At 34.0% G+C, this 23,061-nt stretch overlaps 1 protein-coding gene across 11 annotated transcripts in view; it reads right to left on the bottom strand.

Moving 5' to 3' along the window:
• Positions 1–23,061, bottom strand: part of PPP1R9A (protein phosphatase 1 regulatory subunit 9A) — a 329,127-nt gene that overhangs the window by 89,351 nt on the left and 216,715 nt on the right. For 8 of the 11 annotated variants that reach the window (XM_042918086.1, XM_042918078.1, XM_042918070.1 and 5 more), the window contains 2 exons: positions 12,403–12,538; positions 8,478–8,540 (listed from right to left, as the gene is read on the bottom strand). In XM_042918086.1, the coding sequence (XP_042774020.1) occupies positions 8,478–8,540; positions 12,403–12,538 (199 nt within the window). The remainder of the gene's footprint in view (positions 1–8,477; positions 8,541–12,402; positions 12,539–23,061) is intronic. The other 3 variants (XM_042918092.1, XM_042918100.1, XM_042918149.1) reach the window with 1 other exon arrangement.

Here is a 23,061-nt window from a genome sequence, read left to right as displayed (position 1 = left end):
TGTGGGGAGGAACCCTGAGCTAGGTAACCTGCATCTTTTACAATATGCAACGTTACCACTCTTGCTCCAGGGGAGAAGACTACCTGTACCTTCTAAGACTGTTCACTACACAAACACTGGATAGTCCAGAACAAAGGGCAGTCAGTGCCTCAGAAATATGAAGGTCTCATGGAAAATTGTTTCCCAATTATTAATGGGAAAAAAAGTCTAGAAATTCAGCTGATTTTTAAAGTCCCTAAAATATTGTCCAATTTACCTTTTCAAAGACGGTCCAACTAGTATTCCTTTCCACATACTCTGCCTGCAGGTAAACTGGTCTTTTTACTTCTTGAACATATCCAATATTGACCCAACTTCTAGGTTACAGAAAACAAACAAAAACCACAAAAAACTTCTTGCAAATAAAAATTAACACCACAAATCTAAATTCATACTTTTATTTTGTACATCCTTCACTGTGATGATTCTTTTACACTATGCTTATCTAGCCTTTTGACAGGTTGCCTTGAAAGTGCTTTAAATTCTTTACCATATATATTTATTGTTTCCAAAACAAAATAGTGAGCTTCTTGGGAGTGTAAACTATATTTTTCCATGAGTCAATATTCCTAATTCAATTCCTCTTAACAAATGCTACCTACTCACTAATATATAATGCCACTGTCTTTAAGTCCCTGATAAATATATTCTATATGAGGAGGGAACTAAAGATTCCTATTTTTCCCACTGAGATCCAGAATTAAACAGTCAACAGACCAAAGTAGACCTCTGTAATTCAAATGTCACACTGCAATTTCAAATTGGCAGCCTTCCTTGAGTTTCATTTTACTTGCCAAGGAAACAATGAAGCGCTTATTCTGATGCCAGCAGAACTGTGGGAAGGGACAGAGAGATTTGTATTTCCCTGAATTTATAATCTGCAGAAGAGAACAACTACAGGAACCAAAGTGGCACATGTTATATGATTATTTTAATAATTCTATAATTCTACAACTAATTGAATCTTGGAAAATACAAAGTGATGCATATGATTGCAAAAATGCTAACCAGAAGTTATAGAAATGAAAAGGTAAAATCAATACAAACATCATTGATGGTACTTCTATGGATTATCTATGAATTGATGATAAACACTATCTCGATTTTACAATTTCCTTTGAGAGAGAATAAGTCTACTCCTTTCCTCACGGCTGTCTGGTGGTTCGTGGCAGCAATTCTTTCTGACAATGTCCCTGCAACACCAGGACTCAAAGGTCAGTTTTCCTGGCATCTTTAGGCTGGACAACTCCAGCTATGATCGCAGCTAACTCCTTCCCACAAACGCCCATAATCCGAGGCCTGCTACAATGCATATTCTGTTTCACTAGGTCTGAGGCTGGGTGGGGAAATGTGTAATTTTAAAGAAGTACCATGAGATTGTCACATTGAGGCAAGTTTGAGACAGAGTTGTAGGGTCATTTTGTAAATGCTGGGGAGCAGGAACCAGGTCGGAGTCATTTTGTATCCATATAATGGCTAAATGTAAGAACTGTCCATGGCAGATATTAATTTTTCATTAAATATTGAGGTGACAGAATATTTACAAAACATATAGACAGTATATGAATAAAGATAAAACCACTACCAATGAACAACCTAGTACAAGAAAAGGAGCAGTATCACCACATCGTAGAGTCCTCTTGTGTGTGCTTTCCTGTTTTAGATGCTTGCCCTTCAAAGTAATCCTGCTGGATTTTATCATTCTTGGTTTTTCTTCAGTTTTATCATATTTACGTATAGCAAAACAATGTATCATTTGTTTTTAATGGTTCTAAACTTCATATAAGTGGAATTCTATTGTATTCTTCTGTGCCTTTTTCATTTTGAATGGTATGTCCCTGAGATTCTACCAGTTGCCATGGGATTGCTGAAACCACTTCTGTACATCATTCCATTGTAAGAATACACCACAGTATTTTTGCCCATTCTTTTCTTGGTAGAGATAGCAGTTGTGTCCAATTTTTTTCTCTTATAAGAAAAGTATTAGAACAATTCTTACAGTTCATGTATATAAGACTTATACTAAGTGCTTAGAAGAAGTCAACCTTACTAGATAATGTCAAATTGTTTTTCAAGGTGGATGGGCCGATGAATATTCCTGTGTGCAGAGAATAAAAGTTCCTTTTACTCCACATCCTCACCAAAACTTAAAATATTCCATTTAAATCAATTCGGTAGCTATCAAATGGTATTTCATTTTGGTTTTTAATTTTTACATCCTGATCGCTAATATGTTCAGGCATCTTTTCATATGTTCATTGGCCACTGAGGTTTCCTCTTCTATGACATGATCATTAAAGCCAATGCTATTCTTTTCTTATTGGCTCACAGAAGTACTTTTTATATGACTCTCTTTCAGTTATTTATTTTTCAAACATTTTCTTCCAGCCTCTGGTCTGCCTTTTTGCTTTCATAAAGGTATTCTTCTGATGAACAGAAGTTCTTAATTTTAATACAATTTTCTCAATCCTTTCCTTTATAGTTTTGCTTTCTTAGGTGTTTTGTGTAGAAACATTTCTTACAATGAGGTCATAAAGATAGTCTTCTACAGTGTCTTCTAAATTTTCTTTTTGCATCTAAATAGTTGATCCACCTGGAGTGAATTTTAGATACAGACTGAGATTGGGGATTGCAACTACACTGTTTTCTCTTCACTAAGAAGCCTAAAATTCCCCAGCTCACCTGGAGTGTGATCTGCATGACTAATCCAATTTTCATGTATGTGAGGGACTGCTTCCGGACTCCTTGACCAACTTGTTCCTTCTTTTGCTCCAGGGACTAAATTTCTACAGCTTAGTAATAAATATCTCTCTTCTAAGGCATGTGAAATGTTACTTTTTTTTTTTCCTGGTGCATTGTTCGGATTTCCTATGGATTGTAGCAATAGCTTACCAAATTCTATTTTTAAATTCTTTACAATTCTTTTCACTGGCATTGCATTGAATGTATAAATCTACTTAGAGAAAATTGACTCAATTAAACTACTGAGTCTTCTAATCCATGAATAAGGCTTCTTTTCCCTTTCATATAAGCCTTCTTTAATATATTTCAATAAAATTCTTTCCCTGAGGGTCTTGCCTATGTTTTATTAGGCAACGTCTTGCCTTTTACCAAAGGAATTAATAATTTATAAGTTATATCCTCTCTCTGTAGACACATTGAAATACATGCTATATTTTATATTAATTTATATGCCCAGCAAATTTGCTAAAATCTTATAATTTTAGTAATTGATCTTTAGGTATATTTGAGGTTTTCCAAATAGATAATCACATCACCTGCAATAATAACAGTTTCATTTCTTGGGGCAACCTGGGTGGCTCAGTTGGTTAAATGTCAGAGTCTTCGTTTCGGCTCAGGTCATGATCTCGTGGCTTCGTGGGTTTGAGCCAAACATTGGGCTCTGTATTGGCAGCACGGAGCCTGCTTGGGATTCTCTGTCTCCCTCGCTCTCTCCCCCTCCCCCACTCACACTGTCTCTCTCTCTCTCTCTCTCTCTCTCTCTCAAAAAATAAATAAAACTTAAAAAAAAGTTTTATTTTTTCTTCTCCAATATATTTCTTTTTTTTCCAATATATTTCTTTTACTTCTTGCCTTCTAGTCTGATGTCAAATGCAAGTAGTGACTGATGTTCAAATATGAAACCATACTTGCATTACTGGCTAAACTCTATGTCACCATAATCTCTCTTTTAAATGTTCTTGGATACGATTTGTTAATATCTTATTTAGGCTTTTTCTTTTTGCATTGTTTTATGAATAGGATAGGCCTGTAAGTCTTCTTTATCATCATCATATGGTTTGGTACCAAGGTTAGACCTCATTACCTCATACATCTCACACTCTCAAGGTTTTACTATATTCCTAGTATCAGAGTTGTTCTACTTTCATTTTTGTCCTCTGGAAGAAGTTATACAGGACCGGAGACACCAGTTCCAGTTTGGTATAATTGATAAAATAATTGGGATCTTATCTTTTTTTTCCTTTCTCCTTTTTTCTCCCTTCCCTTTTTACTTCCTCCCTGCACCCACCCTCTTCTGTTGTCTGTTACTCATGGTGATTTGTACTTTGAAACTGTAAGCTCATTTTTTGGAAACTTTAACATTTAGGCTTTGATTGAAGATGAATACTCGATAAAGGGTATTTTTTTTCTCTTAAAGGTAGCATAAATTCAGGTTGCTGTGATCAACATGTCTCAGGAAAAATTTTTCTTCCCTTCTATCCAAAACCAAGGTTTAACAAGGCAGTTTCTCACATAGTGGAGTTTAGATTTTATTTTCATCTTATATAGTAGTGTAGCCCATGGGACTCAAGCTTCACGATGGGGGTTTCCAATTGGACATCCCACTTTGGGTAGGCCCTGGGCTTTGTCTACTGTAACTCAAAGCAGTATCAATTACAGTCTCATCATAATATGCAGAATACTTACAATAAATATAACATTATGAAAGTGAAAGAAGCCAGATATTGAGAAGTGTGTACTTTATGATTCTGTTCAAATGACATTCTAGGATTGACAAAATTAATCTATAATGTTAGAAAACAGATAGATATTTGGTTTGGGCTGAGAGTAACTGCAAAGTTCTATAAGAAAATTATTTGAGGTCATGAAAATGTTCTGTATTTTGATTGTAGTGGTGGTTATTCATGAAACTGTCTATCTACATAAATACATTTACAATTGGTGCATTTTATTGTATATAAATTATCCCTCATTAACACTGACGTTAATATATGAAATATGAATATATAATGATAAAAAGTCAAATTATATACTAAAGATCCATCCACATTTTACTCTGTCAATTTTATGTCAATAAGATAATTTTTTTAATCTCTTTAAGACCTGGAATTTCAGATCCATTAAGAGTTTTTACCACTACCCTTACAAACATCAGTATCAGTTTAAAATAAATGTAATACTTATCAGACCTACTAAACTCCATAATAAAGCTGCTTCGAAACACTGGTCTTTGGTCAGGTCACCATTTAGTTCTTACTGCTGAAGAAAAGAGATTTCTATGATTGATGGCTATTGGGCAAAATAAGAGAAGATGGCTATCTATGCAATATTGATCTTGACATCACTTAGGCCATTTCAACTACTCTGTTTCTATTGTATGTTTATGCAGTTATGACTAAAAAGAAGTCATGTCAATGTGAGTGACCAAATTCTTATTGCTGAAGTCCAAAGATTTTCAAGGAATGAAGTATGTATATTCATTTTTTTTCTGGTTTTATGTGCAAACAATTTTGGTGCAGTGTGATAGAGACAAGGTCTTCTTGCAAATTCACGTTCTTTCAAAATAATTAAAATGTGGAGGTAAAATCCCACAGAAAGGTGCTAAATCCCAAATACCAAAGGACAAGTACAGATTATTCCTCAGTCCCTATCTCTAATCTCTAGTCTTGCCAGGTTTGACAATCCTTTTCCCAAGTACTCTATGCCAGTCTTGCTTCCTTATTTCAGATTATGCTCCTAACTAAATTTTATTCTCCTCATTTAACTCTATTCTCCAATTTTCATCTTAACGTCCTTTGAGTGATTCAATTCAGTTCAATTTCTTGGCTTCTTCTAATCTGCCCAGCGCTAGGCTCAGGCTGGTATGTATTAAAAATCAACGAGCTACTGAAACCTGTCACTGAAGAGATTATAAACCAGTGGGGGATATTTATGGGTAAATAATGGTAGAGAGAGATGTGCAGTACTATTGACTCATACAGAAAAGGGGCCCCAGACCAGCTGAGATAGTCTAAGAAGGCTTTGTAGAGAAGACACATGAAACCTAAACTGAGCCCTGAAAAGTGAACAGGATCACCGGGCATACAAGGGCAACCAAGAATGAGTGCAGGGAATGGCATTCCAGGAAGAGAAGAGAGAAGGAGCAGAGGCATGGCGAAGCCACAGGATCCCTCGGGCCCACTGGACAGTAAGGCTGATAAGGCCCATCTCCAGTGGTGCCTTTTTATATTCTATAACTTTTTGGTATAAAATGATATTCAACTTACAAATATTCTTAAAGTTGGAAAAATATTGTCATTCCTGTTATTTCTGTGACATCTCTAACACTGCAAAGCCTGTTCGTCATTGTACTATAGAATTGTTCTAGCATGATTTCTAGGATGTACAAAGCCTATATTCTCAGAGGAATTTAATGGCATAGAAAATTTGATAGAGTTTATTTAGTATTTTGTAACTCATTCATGAATAAATATCATCACAATGTGACAGTTGGAAAGAAAATAACATGAAGATATTCAAATCACTTGCATTATGATAAAATAAAGAAAATAAGCTACAAAAAAGATGACAATATTTAGGCAAAGGTTTCTATTTTAACCTCTGTCTTCCCTTGACACTATCCATCTTCCTGTCTGTGCTCAATACTATAAATAATAATTTTTTCACATACAAAGAATATATTTCTAAAGAAGATCTTTCAAGTATAGGAGGATGTCTAACTCCAGGAGATGGTGTGTGTGTGTGTGTGTGTGTGTGTGTGTGTGTGTGTATACGTTTACACTGCTTAGGCTAGATCAAGCATGGATACAATCTTCATCTAAATGTTGTCTAAGCATCTTATGATTCTAGGTTTCAATGACAATGACCAGTACTGTAGATTTGGGGATCACAAACTAAAGGGTATAATTAAATTTAATGGTTTTAAAGATCCAAATTGGAGTCTATAAACAAGTTGTTAAAAAGGTCTTATATTTCTCCTATTCTTCAGGCTCCTCTTATCACCATAATCCAATCTCCACTTTAAACATACTTGACTTCCATTTTTAAGCTCTCCCATTTCTGTTACTAGCAGCTAAAGATAGTGAGAATTATTTTGTCACTTGAAGTGTAATACGTTTTTAGACATTTTCCTATGTCCACTGTGTAAATCATGCAAATAAGTACTTGTATAATTTAAAGATACTGTGCATTTAGTTTTTTGAAAAATTAAAAACTCTGTATCCAAAGATTATTTTCTAAAATAACAACATTGGATTTAAAAACACTGTATTGTATAAACATTATACAGCCTTGTTGTTGGGTATCTTTTTCTTCCCCTTTAATATAAATTACAAAATACTTAAAGTGTTAAGGGTTAAAAACATCCATGGTTAAACGTTAAGGATTGAGTCCAACTTGCAGAACCTGTACCTGTAATATGTGCTATATTTCAGAATTAAATATTATTTTTCAAATGATAATTTCTCCAACTATCATTCAACATAGAAAACACACGGCTCTAGAGTTCTGAGCACACAGCTAGTTAATAAGACACATAGAATATTTAATTTCACACAGGAAGCAGAAAAGTACAGATAAGCATTATTTTCCACCAAAAAAAACAAACCTTAAGGAAATAGTTGTTATTGTTATTGCAGTTGCCAGACACTCCTTGCAATTCAGCCACAGTGTTCTAAAACAGTTGACAACAAAAATTAAAGAAGGCTTTTTCCCTATTAAAGAGAGCAGCCTAATGATAAAGGACAGAAAAAACACTGAAGTTCTGGTGCCTGCTATAACACAAACGTTTGAGAACTGAGAGAATGCCCCCCACTCATAGGTTCTCAACATTAAGAACAGTATAAACTCAATCCACATTATTAAAAGGCCATCCATAGTAATTGCAATCTCTTTTTCACACAACATAAGCTGTTTCCAACCAGGAACAGCAAACAGCAGGAGTCAAATTTAATGTTATCCCTGTAATACTTTTCACCTAAAAATTATATTCTTATAAATCATTCAACACTTATGCAAACCATAGCTTCTACTATATTTCTGTCTCTAATTATTAATGTTATTAATGTTAACACAAGCAATAAAAATGCATATCCATGTAGGCAGCTGCTCTAAATCATATTCAGTACTTTAAAAGATTCTAAAAACTAAACTACTGTTCTCATGATATAGTTATAATGATATTAATTCCAGTAATGAAAAAAATTATGGAAATGAGATTAAATTATGCTTTAAGAGAAGGAGCCTCGGTTTCTAGAGTGATGATTAACCTTGTTATAAACTACTGCCCGAAGAGACTCTGAAATAACACCTATAATCTAAGATTTTAAAATGTAATAAACGTAATATTTTAAGAGTATATTTAAAGAAGCAAACCAAAATAATCATATAATTGCAAAGTGCATGTAAAATAGTTTATTTGAATGTGAACGACCATATGTATTTCTTAATTCAAAAAAGTGGTACAGCACCAGTTCATACTTCATTTCTAGTCTGAGCCCAACTGTATTTCACATTGCATAGTGATCTTGGATAGAAACATCTACCTACAATTTACATACATGACCCATGTTACACAAAACATATATCAAAATTACATCATCCCACCATTGAAAGGCTAGACATTGACAGTTGTGGAGTATGACAGGAGATTAAATTTGTTATTGAAAATTAAAATCTAGTTGAAAAATTTACCATACCCCCAGAATTTCGTGGGATAGTGCTGACTGTGTGAGGGGCTTACTGAAATCCTCCATCGTTACCTTCCAGATTGTTAAAGAAAGAAAGAAAGAAAGAAAAAGAAATGAACAATAATTCTATTATTCAGAAATGCAGTTGCTAATTACAGATATATTCAGATCTATATTTCAATTATTCAGATTTAATCTTCCTCTTCTTTATAGGATCCTGCCCTTTGCTCTTCAGGCTTTGGGCAGAGCCCTTTTTATTTATTTATTTTTTTCATCACAAAGTTTAACAGAGAGTAAACAGAAACAGGAATGTAAATTTAAATTGATTTGGTTGTTTGCTTACTTTAAACTCTTCTGGTTTAAATATTCGGGAAAAAATCATAAAGAGCAGAGATTTCAATAAAGTTTTGGAATTATCTATAAATTTTGAATTCTGAATTACCACTTATAATTTCCTAAAGCATTAAAACAGCTATATGCAAGCACACACTATACATGATGAGGTATTCTTAATCCTAAATATGGTTTTGATAGAGAACTACTGTACTTTTACAATTTCGGGATATATTTCTCACATATATATGTGAGATATATTGCAATGTTTTCCCTATAGGCAATTCAAGCAAGCAACTCCCCTCTGTCAATGTGACAAGTTCCAAGTTAGAATCAACCTTGGATGATTTGACCCAAACCAGAAGCTATCTATCCTTCAGTAGACAATGCTGTTCTAAGCGCTGGCTCTGGAAATTAGTTGGATGAACTCGGTCGTCCTGCATTTAATTAGAGGTTTTCCTGGCTGGCCCAGGGAATGTCACAGGGGATATTGTGAAATAAAAATGATTCTAACTTTGAAATCACAAGATGATTCCATAAATGATAAGAAAAGTGAGAAGCCAAGTGATTGATTACACAATTCAGAATTAACAATGATGTGTAAATCTATACATTGTTCAATTACATATAAAATTAACTCAGTTATTCAAGGACCATTTACCCACTGGATAACCAATATTGGTTCTTCTCACCTTCATTATGTCTGTTGGCCATTTTACTTTTCATTAACAAAGAGGGAGAGAGTAAATAAAAAATAGGGACATACCACTTAAATTGATTTAACACTATTTGGTAGTATTAGTAAAAAAAATTAAATCAAGGAGATAAAATATTTATGCAAGAGTGGATTTTCATTATTTGTACAGCTTCATTTCTCCTATGCACAGAAAATTAACAGTTGGTTTTAACTGAGCATGTTTTGGCAACACACAAGAAAGGGAGAATTATAAGTCAGAGAGGAGCATGAGAAAGAGACAAAGAAAAAGACTCCTTGACCTTTTCAGTAAAGTGAAGGTTACTTGGAATAACATAGTAGCAAGCATCTGATTTCTATTTCTACAACTTGAAGACAAAAGAAAAAGTTTAACCTAGAGCTAAACTCTAATTTAAAAAACAAAATCATATACTCAATTATTCTTCTCTAAAGTCCTGTCTTCACAGGATACTTAGGGATTATCTACCTAGAATAAGATTAATTCTCCAAGCACTTGATTCCCCTATTATTAGAAATACGGAATAAAGAATCACATAACCTAAGTATTACAAGAAACTCCATCACTCGAAACAGGAATCCTCTTTCCAACATCTCTTGTTCCCCAGTTATTCTGTGTGTGCCTGAACAAAGACAGACCCATCAGCCCACTCCATTCAAAAACAGCAAAGTGTTGTAAAAAGTCCCAACTTTGGAGACAGGAAGACTCTATTCCCATACTAAATCTGCCAACTACTGGCTGTATGACTAGAAAAAGCCTCATTTACTTTGTTTGCCTCAATTTTAGAAAAAAAAGTCTCTTCTGTGTGTTGAAAAGATTATATGAAATCATGCAGGGAAATGCACCTTGCAAAGTGCCAGGCACTGAATATTTATTTACCTTCCTTAGTCCTGAAAAATACCTGCTCAGGTGACAATCAACTTTGCTTTCTTTAAAAAAAAAAAACTAGGCAAACAAAAAAATCTTTATGATGTGCTCTTAGGTATAAAAGTTGAGTAACAAATACTCATTTTGCATTTACTCAAATTGGAGAAAATCTAACATCAAACAAACAGCTTTAGGGGCCTGAGTTGAAAACTTTTGGGGCTGAATGGAATCAGATCCTCAAAATAACTGGAAGTATGTAATATGTAGCACATGATCTAAAATTTTCACTAGGAGAGCCTTAAAGAGCTATCTTATTTTACCTCTTTCCTTGTTAGACTTGATGTTTTATTTCACAGATTCATGGACTATTAAAAGCTAGAAAGAATTCAGAATTTTAGCCCAATCTCTTAAAGCCAAAGATACTGAAGCCCACAGCCTGGGAAGCCTGGCTTCCTCGTCTTCCCCCACTTAATGTCATCAGAACTGCCCCGAACCTCACCTCCAAATTCTTTCTAGCAGAATGAGCAGGTAAAAACCAAACCTGCAGAGAATGATTCTATAATCCTAAAACAGGCTTGCAGCCAAACCAAATCAGTGTCTCTGATAAAACACAAAACACTAGCACAGAGAACTGAAGACTAATAGGTAAGATGAAAATTTAAATATCTGACAAAATTGGTTTTTTGCTTTTTAATTTTTAAATCCAAAATAACATTTTCATATGTAATATCTCAGAATAAAAAAAATACTTGCCATTTCAAATGCACTCTGAAAGTGAAAAGTTAAATCAACTATATAAGATTCTAAGAGACTAATTCATTCACATGAAGACTTTGTAATGTTTATCCTTTGGTCAAAAGTTAACTGATGCACCACTTTTACTTTTCTACTATAATAAATGGAGAATACATCCTCATTAAATTACAATCATATAAAAAACTAATATACATTTGGGTTAAAACATTCCAGACTAAAAATACGTAAAATTTCAATGTCTGTTTATTAATCTTCACTATGTCCTGGCTAGAAACCAAAAACAAAAAAAAGGTCTGGAAAAAGAATACATTCAGATGAGCAGAGGTTGAATATAAGAAGTTGCACTGTCCTTACATCAGCTGGTATAAATAATATATGTTTTACCTGAATATTTACTATGTTTATGGAGTACGAAATACTATGATTAAATTATTGATGGATTTTTTTTGACATGCCAATATGAAACACATGCATGTTTAAACATGTTTATAATAAAGCATGTTGTCCCATTATATCAATGTACATTTGGCATTTACATTAGAAATAGACCAGCATCTGCATTACATTATAACGCACAAGGGTTCCAGAGAGCCATTTTCACTTGGGGGTTAGCTTCTATTCATTTACTTGATCTTCTACAGAGAGCAGGATGCAAAATTATTCCAATATGTATCTACTCTAAGGAATATATGCTGGTGGAAAGGCTTTGTTCTGCATTATGTTAGCACAAATCACAGTGAGCAGATCCAAAGACCTTTCTTCTCCTGGAAAAAAGAAACCTGAAAACACTCAGCATTTTTGAGTACTTTCCTGTGTATGTTTGTGTATGTATGCATGTGTCTTTTTTCAATCAAAATGTTTACTCATTTTTTTTCAAAAAGCATTACAAACTCACTGTAGAAAATTGGGGGGGAAATCAAAAAAATACAAAGCAGAGAGAGAACATCACCAAATTCCAACAATAAAGACAGCTACCATTCGCATCTTGGTTTTTTCGCTCTTTTTTGTTTCAGTGAATTTCTTTTAATAGCACAAAAAGGACTTCCTTGACTCCAAAGTCTTCATGCTGTAAATGGGATACCGTTACTTGATTCATCAGTTAATAACAAATGTAAGTAATGTTTATTTTCTGTGGAGTTGAATGTAGACACGTTCTCCTTGAGGAACTGCAAAGAACCTATCCTACTTTTTCCGGGAAAAGAGTTTTGTAAAGTAGGAACACGGTGGGAAGAAAGGCAGGAAGGATGTTTGCAAGCGCCGCTTACCTCATCATCGTCGGCGTCGTACTGGGCATAGTGCTGTTCCAGCAGCTCTCTCTGGCGCCTTTCTTGTTCCAGCGTCTGGCTTATCAACTGGGCAACCTCACTCACTTGTCCTGGCTTTTCTCGCCCAATAACAAATCTGTAGGAAGGTGAAAGGAGACTAATACAGTAAGACTCTCCAGGCAGAAAGGAGCGCTAAGAAAAAGTAACTAAGCTTGATAGTTCATCATGGTCCATCAAGGCTCAAGAACATAATATCACAACACACTCTAAATGGTATGCCTGGGCGGGAAGGGGAGGTTCGCTGAGCAACTGAACAGGTTACTCCAGACACAGCCCAAAGGAAAAGAAAGGGGAAAGGTAAAGGACAATAAACAAATTACTTTGGGAGAAGACAAAAGAGATGTAATCCATTCTACAGTACTTAATACATTTTTGATGCCCTACAAAGCGGAAGCAAACTCATAATTTCCCATACAATTGGACTTGAGAATCATTTCCACAATACTGTCCTCTTTACAATGCAAAAACTGCTTCAAAAATAAGCCTTAGGTGGGTAAGTGAAGAGGGGCATTAACTTTTGCTAAGTTACTATAACTTTGGAGATACAAAAAAGAAGGGGAAAGAAAAGAAAAACTAAAGGAGAGGTGATAAATTTAAAAATTCACTTTTGGAGAAAGAGGCGCAATGAGGAAGGGTGTGGTTTCAAGAAATAAAGGGACAAAGGAAATATCTGTTCATATTAATTACTGTAAGAAAAAAAGTATAAAGTAAAAAGAAGGGAAGTCATTTACTTATCGCAAGCTACAGTTACTTATGATACATCCTTATCAATACTATGTGTCTGGCTCAACAAATTAATATTCACTTCTTTACATCTTTTCACACTAATATATGGCTATTTTTCTAAAAATATATGAGTAGTACACATGATTTAGATTTAGTTTCTAGATATCATTTAATTTCATTATTTTGGATGTGTCTGTTTAATCTTGTTTCTATACTTAGAACTGATGCTTTCCTCTGATTACAATAGATTGCTATGTTTGACCATAAGTTTAAATGAAATATACCACCATTCTCTGTACAAATGCACTAAAAGTCAAAATTTTTATACTTAGATGTTAGTAATTGTCTTCATAGCAGTATTTTTATGTAGTTTCAAACAGGATTCTGAAATCTTGCTCAGGTGCTCATTTATCACTTGACTTTTTTTCCTAGGGGATCAACTATAAGTAGAATTTGTAACTTCTCTAATTTCCATCCTTATTCATCCTATAATTTACATATAATAAAATACATCTATTTTAAATGTGCAATTTGATAAGTCTGACTAATGTATAAAACTGTAATCACCACATCAACAAAGATATAGAAAATGTCTATCAACCTAAAATATCCCATTTCCTTTTCTGGTAAATCCTCCTCACCCTGGGCCCATATTAGATTTGTTTTTTCTATAGTTTCATAAAAATGGAATCACAGAGTGTCTCACTTCTTTGGCTCCCCATAATGTTTTGGAGACTTATCCATGCTGTTTCAAGTATCAGTAATTCATTCCTTTTTATTATTCCTGGTACCAGATGTACTACATTTGGCTTACCTATTCTATTGATGGATAGTTGAGTTACATTTTGGATATTATGGGCAAAGTTACTGTAAACATTTGTGTGTGTGCAAACCTTTGTGGGGACATGGATTTTCATTTCCCTTAGACAAATAACTAATAGTGGAATTAATGTTGTATGGTAGTATATGCTCAGCTTTTAAAGAAATAGCTAAATGCGTTTTTGAAGTCGTGGCACCATTTTATATTCCTACTAGCAAAGCATGAAAATTACAGTTGCTTTACATCCTCATCAACACTTAGTTTCGTCTTTTAACCTTACACTTTAAACCTTATAATGGTTTTAATTTCCAATGCTTTGATGACCAATTATAATGTATCTTTTCATGCACTTATTGACCATTCATATATCTTTTCCAGTGAAATAACTTTTCAAATCTTTTGCCAATTAAAAAAAAAAAAACTGGTTGTCTGGCTTTTTACTATTGAGCTGTAATGGTTCTTTATATATTCTGGATGCATATCCTCATCTATCTATACTCTAAATAACAAAATACACATAGATACATACAAATAATGCATGTATATCTGTCTGTCTGATTTATTATCTTCTCCCAATCTGTGGTTTACCTCTTAATTTTCTTAATTGTGTCTTTCAAGGAAGTCCAATTTATCATTTTTTAAAAGATTTGTCCCTTTTGTTTCCTCAGAAATCTTTGCCTCATTTAAGATAGCTAAGATTTTTCCTATTTTTCTTCTAGAAGTGTTAATGTTCTGATTTTATCTTACGTCTTTATTATCTTTCAAATTAATTTCCATGCATGATATTTGATAAAGGTAGAGTTTCATTATTTTCCAAATAGATAACCAGCTGTTTTAACACCATTTGTTGAAAAAAACTATTCAATACTGCCACTGAATTACTTCAGCACATTTGTTGAAAATCGGTTGACTATATACCTGTGGGCTGATTTTTGGACTTTTCCAATCTATTCTATTGGCGTATTTATCCTTGTGCCAATACCACACTGCCTCGATTACTGTATAGTAAATCTTGAAACTAGGTGGTGTGAATTTTCCAACTCTGTGTATCTTTTCCCAAATTATTTTGACTACTCTTATAAGTTATCTGCATTTTAATATAAATGTTATAGTCAGCTTATCAATTTCTTTTAAAAGCCCACTGATGTTAGATTTGGGATTGCTTTGAATCTATAGATCCATTTGTGGAAAACTGAAATCCTAATATTGAGCTGATCCATGAAGATGGTGCATGTCTGTATTTATTTAGGTTTTCTTTACTTTCTTTCAGTAATACGCTCCAGTGCTCAGTGTAAGGTTGTGGCTATGGTTTGTTAAATCTACCTCTATTCATGCTTTTTCAAGTTATTGTAAGTGGTATGGATTTTTAAATTTGTTTCTGATTGTTTCTAGAATGGAGATAAAATTGATTTTTGAATTTTGGCCTTGTATTTTGTGACTTTGCTAAACTCACTTATTAATCATAGATTTTTAGAGATTCCTTAGAATTTTTCTATATATAAGATCATACCCACTATGAAGACATTTTTATTTCTTCTTTCTTTCTTTGTTTCTTTCTTTGTTTCTTTCTTTGTTTCTTTCTTTCTTTCTTTCTTTCTTTCTTTTGGAGATATTCAGTTTCTATGATGGAAGGTACATAAAGTCTCTAATATGCCTAACTAATCTAGACATATAATGACTATCTTGAATTCATTATATTTTTGGTTAAAAGTCAGAAATGATATATAAACATAAAGCAATTAATAAACTCATATCCTCAAATGATAGATTTAGGAAAACCTAGATTGACCCTTTATGTTTCTTCAAATGCATACCAAAGTGGGGTTTGAGGGAGTATCACTTACCTACTAGAAAGCTGACAGGAGCTTGAAGGAAGCAATTAATGTACCAAACGCTATTAATGGAGAATAGTAGCCAAGCTCAAAGTAAAAGGTAAATAAGAATTCACATTCACTTAAGTCATCAACTCTTTAAACTCATTTGAAAATTACATTGTCAGATCTTTCAGTTGAACAGTTTTCCCTAAGAATGCAGGAGTTTATTTCCCCTGCAAGGCAAGTATTTAAAATTACTCTGATCACAATTCAGGGAGAGAAACAGATAAGATTTGGTTCACTTGCCAATGAGTTGGAACCAGTGCTGATGGTTCTAGAGGTGAATGAAGGAGTCATTGGTGAGAAATTTTAAAGTAGAAAATTATTTTTAAGGCCCAAATTACAATATTAGAGTATATCATATATATTAAATTATATAATTATATAATAAATCAAAATTCCAATACAATGTGCAAGCTTTTTCCTGTCCTCAAAACATGATCTCTAATTCCAACCTGGAATTATTTGTGATACTAAAACTAAAACAAAAAAAACAAAAAACCTCCCTCCCAAATATGTGTATAATCAACGTTTCAGAGTAAATAAGAATCGTTCCATACTACATAAGAAACCAGCATTTTAAACAAGAAGGCATAGTTGCTCAAATCACAGCATGGCTTTCTGAATTTGCCCTACAATTTAACATTATTCACTATTTTCCCAATATTAGTCTGTATTCAAAATTACTTTACAGTCTGAAAAAATAAAAGTGATTTGTAATTGTACATAAAATAGACAATCCATCTCATGAAATACACTTTTTAAAGTGTTATATTAAAGTACATGTCTTCATTCAGGCAGCTATTTGGGGTAGCATTATAGCACTTAGCTACACACATCTTTAAAACCTTATAATCTAGTATAATTTATAATTCATATATGCAGTAGAAGAATGTCATCTTGATAAGTATGGTGCAGAGCGAAAGCACCCAGAAGTGGAACTAAACTAATCTGCATGCCTGATTTTTCCCTCATGTGATAACTGGCATCTACTCCATGTGTCTAAAGGAGCAATAAAAGAATAATAGATGGTATAGGGGCGCTTGGGTGGCTCAGTCAGTTAAACATCCAACTCTTGGTTTTGGCTCAGGTCATGATCTCACATTTTGTGAGTCAGAGCCCTGCATGGAATTCCTAGATGACAGCACGGATCCTGCTTGGGATTCTCTCTCTTCTTTGCTCTCTGCCCCTCCCCAGGCTCTCTCTCTCTCCCTCTCAAAGTAAATGTTTTTTAAAGTTTTATTTACTTTTGAGAGAGACAGAGCATGAGCAGGGGAGGGGCAGAGAGAGAAACAGAGAGAGAGAGAGAAAGAGAGAGAGAGAGAGAGAGAGAGAGAGAGAATCCAAAGTAGGCTTAGGCTCTGAGCTGTCAGCACAGAGCCCGATGAGGGGCTTGAACCCCTGGGTTATGACTTGAGCTGAAGTTGGTCACTTAACAAACTGAGCCACCCAGGCCGCCCAATAAATAAACTTTTTTTAAAAATGTGGTACAGACATGAAAGGATGTTAGGCACTATTACTATTCTGAGGAAAGTGATAAAATCTCCCACTTGGAAAATGTGTAACATTCAAATTACCTTTCTATATGTTCTTAAATATCTGGTCCGTTTTTAAGGTGTCTTTATAAATATGGACTCCTGTATCTGTGTGTGTACAATATAGCACATGTAGAATTGGGCAGAAGATGCAAATTTTAAAGTAAGGTTATTATTTTAATTATGAGTTTGCACTATAGATATGCTGTGATAGTTTAGGGGTTAAAAGTGTCTGTAAAAGGGAGAAAAGGTTTTGACAGGACAAATTCACTAAGCCATAAACATGACAGTATGACCAGCTCTGTGACCTTGAATGTATTAACATTTCTAATCCTCTGTTCCCATATTGTAATAAAATGAATGTAACTCAAATATTATGTAATACATATAAAAAGATTAACTAAGGACCTGGTGCCTAGAGAGTATTTAACAAATGTTTACTGTTGTTTTTACCTGGATAATGTATTAATAGCTAGATAGAGTTGAACACCTTTAAAAGTACTATCTGTGCACCCTGTCCTAGTTACCTCTTATTTGAATCACACTAGATTTGAAAACAGAGTAGTTTTTTGAGAATCAACCACAGTAAAGATAAAATATCTGCACTAAAGTGTGTTCTGAGAAACTTAATTTCAGTTACCACTGAAATATAAAAGTATACATTATATGCTCACTTTAAATTGAAATTTTTCAGTCTTCAAAAATGTAACAATTAATAAAGTCAGCAACAATCAGTCCCTCTAAACATGTGACCAAATCAACTGATATTTACCCACAGTTTTGGTTTATATTTTAGATATTGTCTCCAACTGAAATGACAGGCATGTAGTCAAATCATCCAGTTAAATCATCTGTTATTTTTTCTTGTTACTATCTAAATTTGTTTACTTTGCTTAACATTCAAATTACCTTTCTATATGTTATTAAATGTTTGGTCTTTTTATTTTTAGCTATAAAGCATGAGATAACGGAAGCCAAACTGTAATGGATATTTAAATTAAAAGTTGGGTATTTACTAAGGTTATAATTGACAAATAAAGGCTAAAACTAAAATATAGAATTAGGATTTATGTGTTCAGCATGGCTTTTATCTGGTGTTTCAAACAATCATCTTGTTTTGATGTGAATTATTTTAGTAAGAACTGCCCCCTCTCCCCCTCAGGCTGAGATACAAGAGGTAAAGACAGATAAATCAGGTTTCCTTTTTCTTTTCATCTATTATCAGACCAAGCCATGTTCATGCACTGTCCCTTAGAGTTCAGATGACGAGATTACACAGGTTTCATCTGATTAGTTTATTGAATTCTCTGGTGAGCTGTCAAACAAAAACTAAACAACTATAAAATTGCATTTACAATTTGCTGAATTGAAATCATAAAGATCCTACATGTTCAGTGTAAATGATGTGAGAGGTTATGTTGAAAACTGATGAGTTGTGAGTGTCTTGTTTTTCAGACATGTTATTCCAATAAAAGTGATATACTAGTCAAAAATGGCACTTAACTGATGTCAAACTTAAAAATTTTTCACGTAGAATGAAGCAAGTCGGTAAAATGAAAAGCCATAATAGGATATAGTTATTAGTTTTCATATAATCAATTCTTTCATTAAGATTTTTAACAAATATTTATTTTGCACACAACAAAAACCTACAAGATGTATTTTAAAAACAAGAAAAGTAGATCCATAACATCTCTTCTCATTATACTGGAGTCTTGGATCACAAGGTCTCATGATACTTTTAAACATTTTTGTAGAAAATGTCTCATTTTTTTGTTTGATCACATTTTATGGCCTTACTCTGAACTTGACAGCTTTGAAAATACTTGACTTAATTGTTTTCACTAAGATTTGTGTTACTATCTAGAGGCAAAAGTCCTACACAACCAAGGTTTTGACTCTTTTTGTACTTGGATACTCTTACGTATTTCTCCTTTCTATATTGGGATTTGGATTAATATAATAATACTTTTGATTTAACATTAACATTTTTTTAAATTCATCTAGGAAAATGTTTGCTCTTAAAAGCTAGACCTTGCTCAGGGGCACCTGTGTGGCTTAGTTAGTTAAGCACCAGACTTTGGCTCAGGTCATGATCTTACAGTTTGTGAGTTTAAGCCCTTCGTCGGGCTCTGTGTTGACAGCTCAGATCCTAGAGCCTGCTTCGGTTTCTGTGTCTCCCTCTGTCTCTGCCCCTGCCTGCTCACACTCTACCTTTCTCTCTCTCTCTCAAAAATAAATAAACGTCAAAAAAAAAAAAAAAAAAAAAAAAAAAGCTAGACCTTTCTCTGACTGACTTATTTCACTTAGCACAATACCCTCCAGTTCCATCCAAGTTGCTGCAAATGGCAGGATTTCATTCTTTCTCATTGCCAAGTAGTATTGCACTGTATATATAGACCACATCTTCTTTATCCATTCATCAGTTGATGGACATTTGGGCTCTTTTCATAATTTGGTTATTGTTGAAAGTGCTACTATAAACATTGGGGTACATGTGCCCCTACGAATCAACACTCCTTCATACGTTTTCACTCATATGTGGAACTTGAGAAACTTACCAGAATACCATGGGGTAAAGGGAAGGAGAAAAAATAGTTTCAAACAGAGAGGGAGGCAAACCATAAGAGACTCTTTTTTTTTTTTTTTAAAGGTTTTATTTATTTTTGAGACAGAGAGAGACAGAGCATGAACAGGGGAGGGGCAGAGAGAGAGGGAGACACAGAATCTGAAACAGGCTCCAGGCTCTGAGCCATCAGCGCAGAGCCCGACGCGGGGCTTGAACTCATGGACCCCGAGATCGTGACCTGAGCTGAAGTCGGACGCTTAACTGACTGAGCCACCCAGGCACCCCCATAAGAGACTCTTAAATACAAAGAACAAACTGAGGGTTGACTGGGGGGGGCGCTGGGAGAGGGGAAAATGGGTGATGGGCATTGAGGAGGGCACTTGTTGGGATGAGCACGGGGTCTTGTATGTAAGTGATGAATCCCGGGAATCTACCCCCGAAGCCTAGAGCACACTGTATACACTGTACATTAGCTAACTTGACAATAAATTATATATATTTTTTAAAAAGCTAGCCTTTAAATATCTAGATCTGAAATATTTAAACTTAAGTGTAAGCATTACTTCTTGAAATGAATGTTCTATCTAACCAAGTTCTAATTATAAAAACTTTTTTCTGCCACTATATTTCAATATAGTAGTTGAATTTCAAAAGTAGTTGAATTCTTAAAAAAAAAACAAAAACAAAAACAAAAAACATTGCCTAACCCATGCTACTTCAAGGACTATACACTATGTAATAGGTATAAACTTAAATATGTTCTAAAAGTGACGTTTCTCTATTTTAAAGTTAGCTTTGATGTTTCAGGTTTAAATATTTACACATACAACAATTTAAAATAAAATATTTTAAGGGGCGCCTGGGTGGCTCAGTCGGTTAAGCGGCGGACTTCGGCTCAGGTCATGATCTCGCGGTCCGTGAGTTCGAGCCCCGCGTCGGGCTCTGTGCTGACAGCTCAGAGCCTGGAGCCAGTTTCGGATTCTGTGTCTCCCTCTCTCTGACCCTCCCCCGTTCATGCTCTGTCTCTCTCTGTCTCAAAAATAAATAAACGTTAAAAAAAAATTAAAAAAAAAATAAATAAATAAAATAAAATATTTTAAGTGTTAATCTGTAAAAATTGGCATCAGAAAATGTCTCATTAAGCCAAAGTCCCCTTTAAAACAATTTTTTGATATCTCCACTCTTTTTTTTAATTTGTTTTAAATGTTTGTTTGTTTATTTATTTATGTTTATTTATTTTTGAGAGAGAGAGAGACAGAATGTGAGCAGGGGAAGGGCAGAGAAAGAGAAGACATAGAACCTGAAGCAGGCTCCAGGCTCCAAGCTGTCAGCACAGAACCAAATGTGGGGTTTGAACTCATGACCTGGGAGATCATGACCTGAGTGATCATGACCTGAGCCGAAGTTAGACACTCAACCAACTGAGCCACCCAGGTGTCCTGAAATCTCCACTGTTTTTAATCTTCTTTCTATCACCAGTGGTTGTTGACTACATACATACATATATATATATATATATATATATATATATATATATATATATATACACACAAACATATATTTATATGTATATACACATTTACAAAATATATTTATAGATATGCATTTATAATATATATTATAGTGTATTTATAGTATATATTATATTTATAGATATACATTTATAATACATATTATATTATATTATATTTATATTATATATTATAATTATATATTATATATTATACACACACACACACACACATACATATAATTTAGAAGTTATAATATCTATGGTCCCAAATACATAGTAGCTGCTCTTCTTGTCTGACTGCAAGGGAGTAATAATTTAAACACAAAATCTACAAGAACTGACAATTCCCATGAACATGGTGGTGCCCTCACTGCCCTCCATTACAAATGACACTCCGTTACGCACAATTATAAAATCAAGACTCTGAGAAAAAGTGACACTCTCAATTTCTCTTTGTGCTATAATGGCAACAAAAACCTCATCTTAAAATGATGTGAATGAAGCAAAACATTTCAAGATTTAATGCATTTCAAATGGAAATCTCAGATATACCAATTAAGTAAAGTTTTTTTTTAGTTTTCATATTTAGAAATTACATGTCCATTGCACTACTCTAAAGGATATAAAATGCTGATTCAAAGGGGCATACGCACCACAATGTTTAAAGCAGCATTATCAACAATAGCCAAACTATGGAAAGAGCCTAAATGTCCATCGACTGACAAACAGATAAAGAAGATGAGGTATACATACACCATGGAATACTACTCAGTCATCAAAAAGAATGAAATCTTGCCATTTGCAACAATGTGGATAGAACTAGGGTGTAATATGCTAAGTGAAATAAGTCAATCAGAGAAGGACAAATACAGTATGATTTTACTCATATGTGGAATTTAAGAAAAAAAACAGATAAACATTGGGGAAAGGAAGGAAAAATAAAATAAGATAAAAATAGGGAGGCAAACCATAATAGACTCTTCCATATAAGGAACAAACTGAGGGCTAATGGAGGGGAGGTGAGTGGGAAGATGGGCTACATGGGTGATGGGCATTAAGGAGAGCACTTGTTGGGCTGAGCACTGGGTGTTATATGCAAGCGACAAGTCACTAAATTCTACTCCTGAAACCAATAGTACGCTATATGTTAACTAACATATATAAAAATAAATAAATAATTACATACATACATACAAACTAAGGTAAACAACTCAGAGAATATTGGTCCTAGAATAGAATGTAAATGTTATAAGAAATTATATAGCAAAAAAGGAAAGGCAGAAAGAATAGGAAGTAGCTAAGAATATGAGTGCACTAAATTTGCTTACCTTTTTATTGTTTTATTATTTAAGAATTTATTTGATGTTTATTTATTTTTGAAAGACAGATACAAAGCATGAGTGGGGGAGAAGCAAAGAGAGGGAGACACAGAATCTGAAGCAGGCTCCAGGCTATGAGCTGTCAGTGCAGAGCCTGATGCGGGGCTCAAACCCACGAATCATGAGATCATGACCTGAGCTGAAGTCTGATGCTTAACTGACTGAGTCACCCAGTCTCCCCTG

The sequence above is a fragment of the Panthera leo genome, chromosome A2 (genome assembly GCF_018350215.1).
Source record: "Panthera leo isolate Ple1 chromosome A2, P.leo_Ple1_pat1.1, whole genome shotgun sequence".
NCBI classification, from domain to species: Eukaryota; Metazoa; Chordata; class Mammalia; order Carnivora; family Felidae; genus Panthera; species Panthera leo.
The sequence above is the reverse complement of the archived record's forward strand: the minus strand, read 5'-3'. Positions and strand labels throughout refer to the sequence as shown.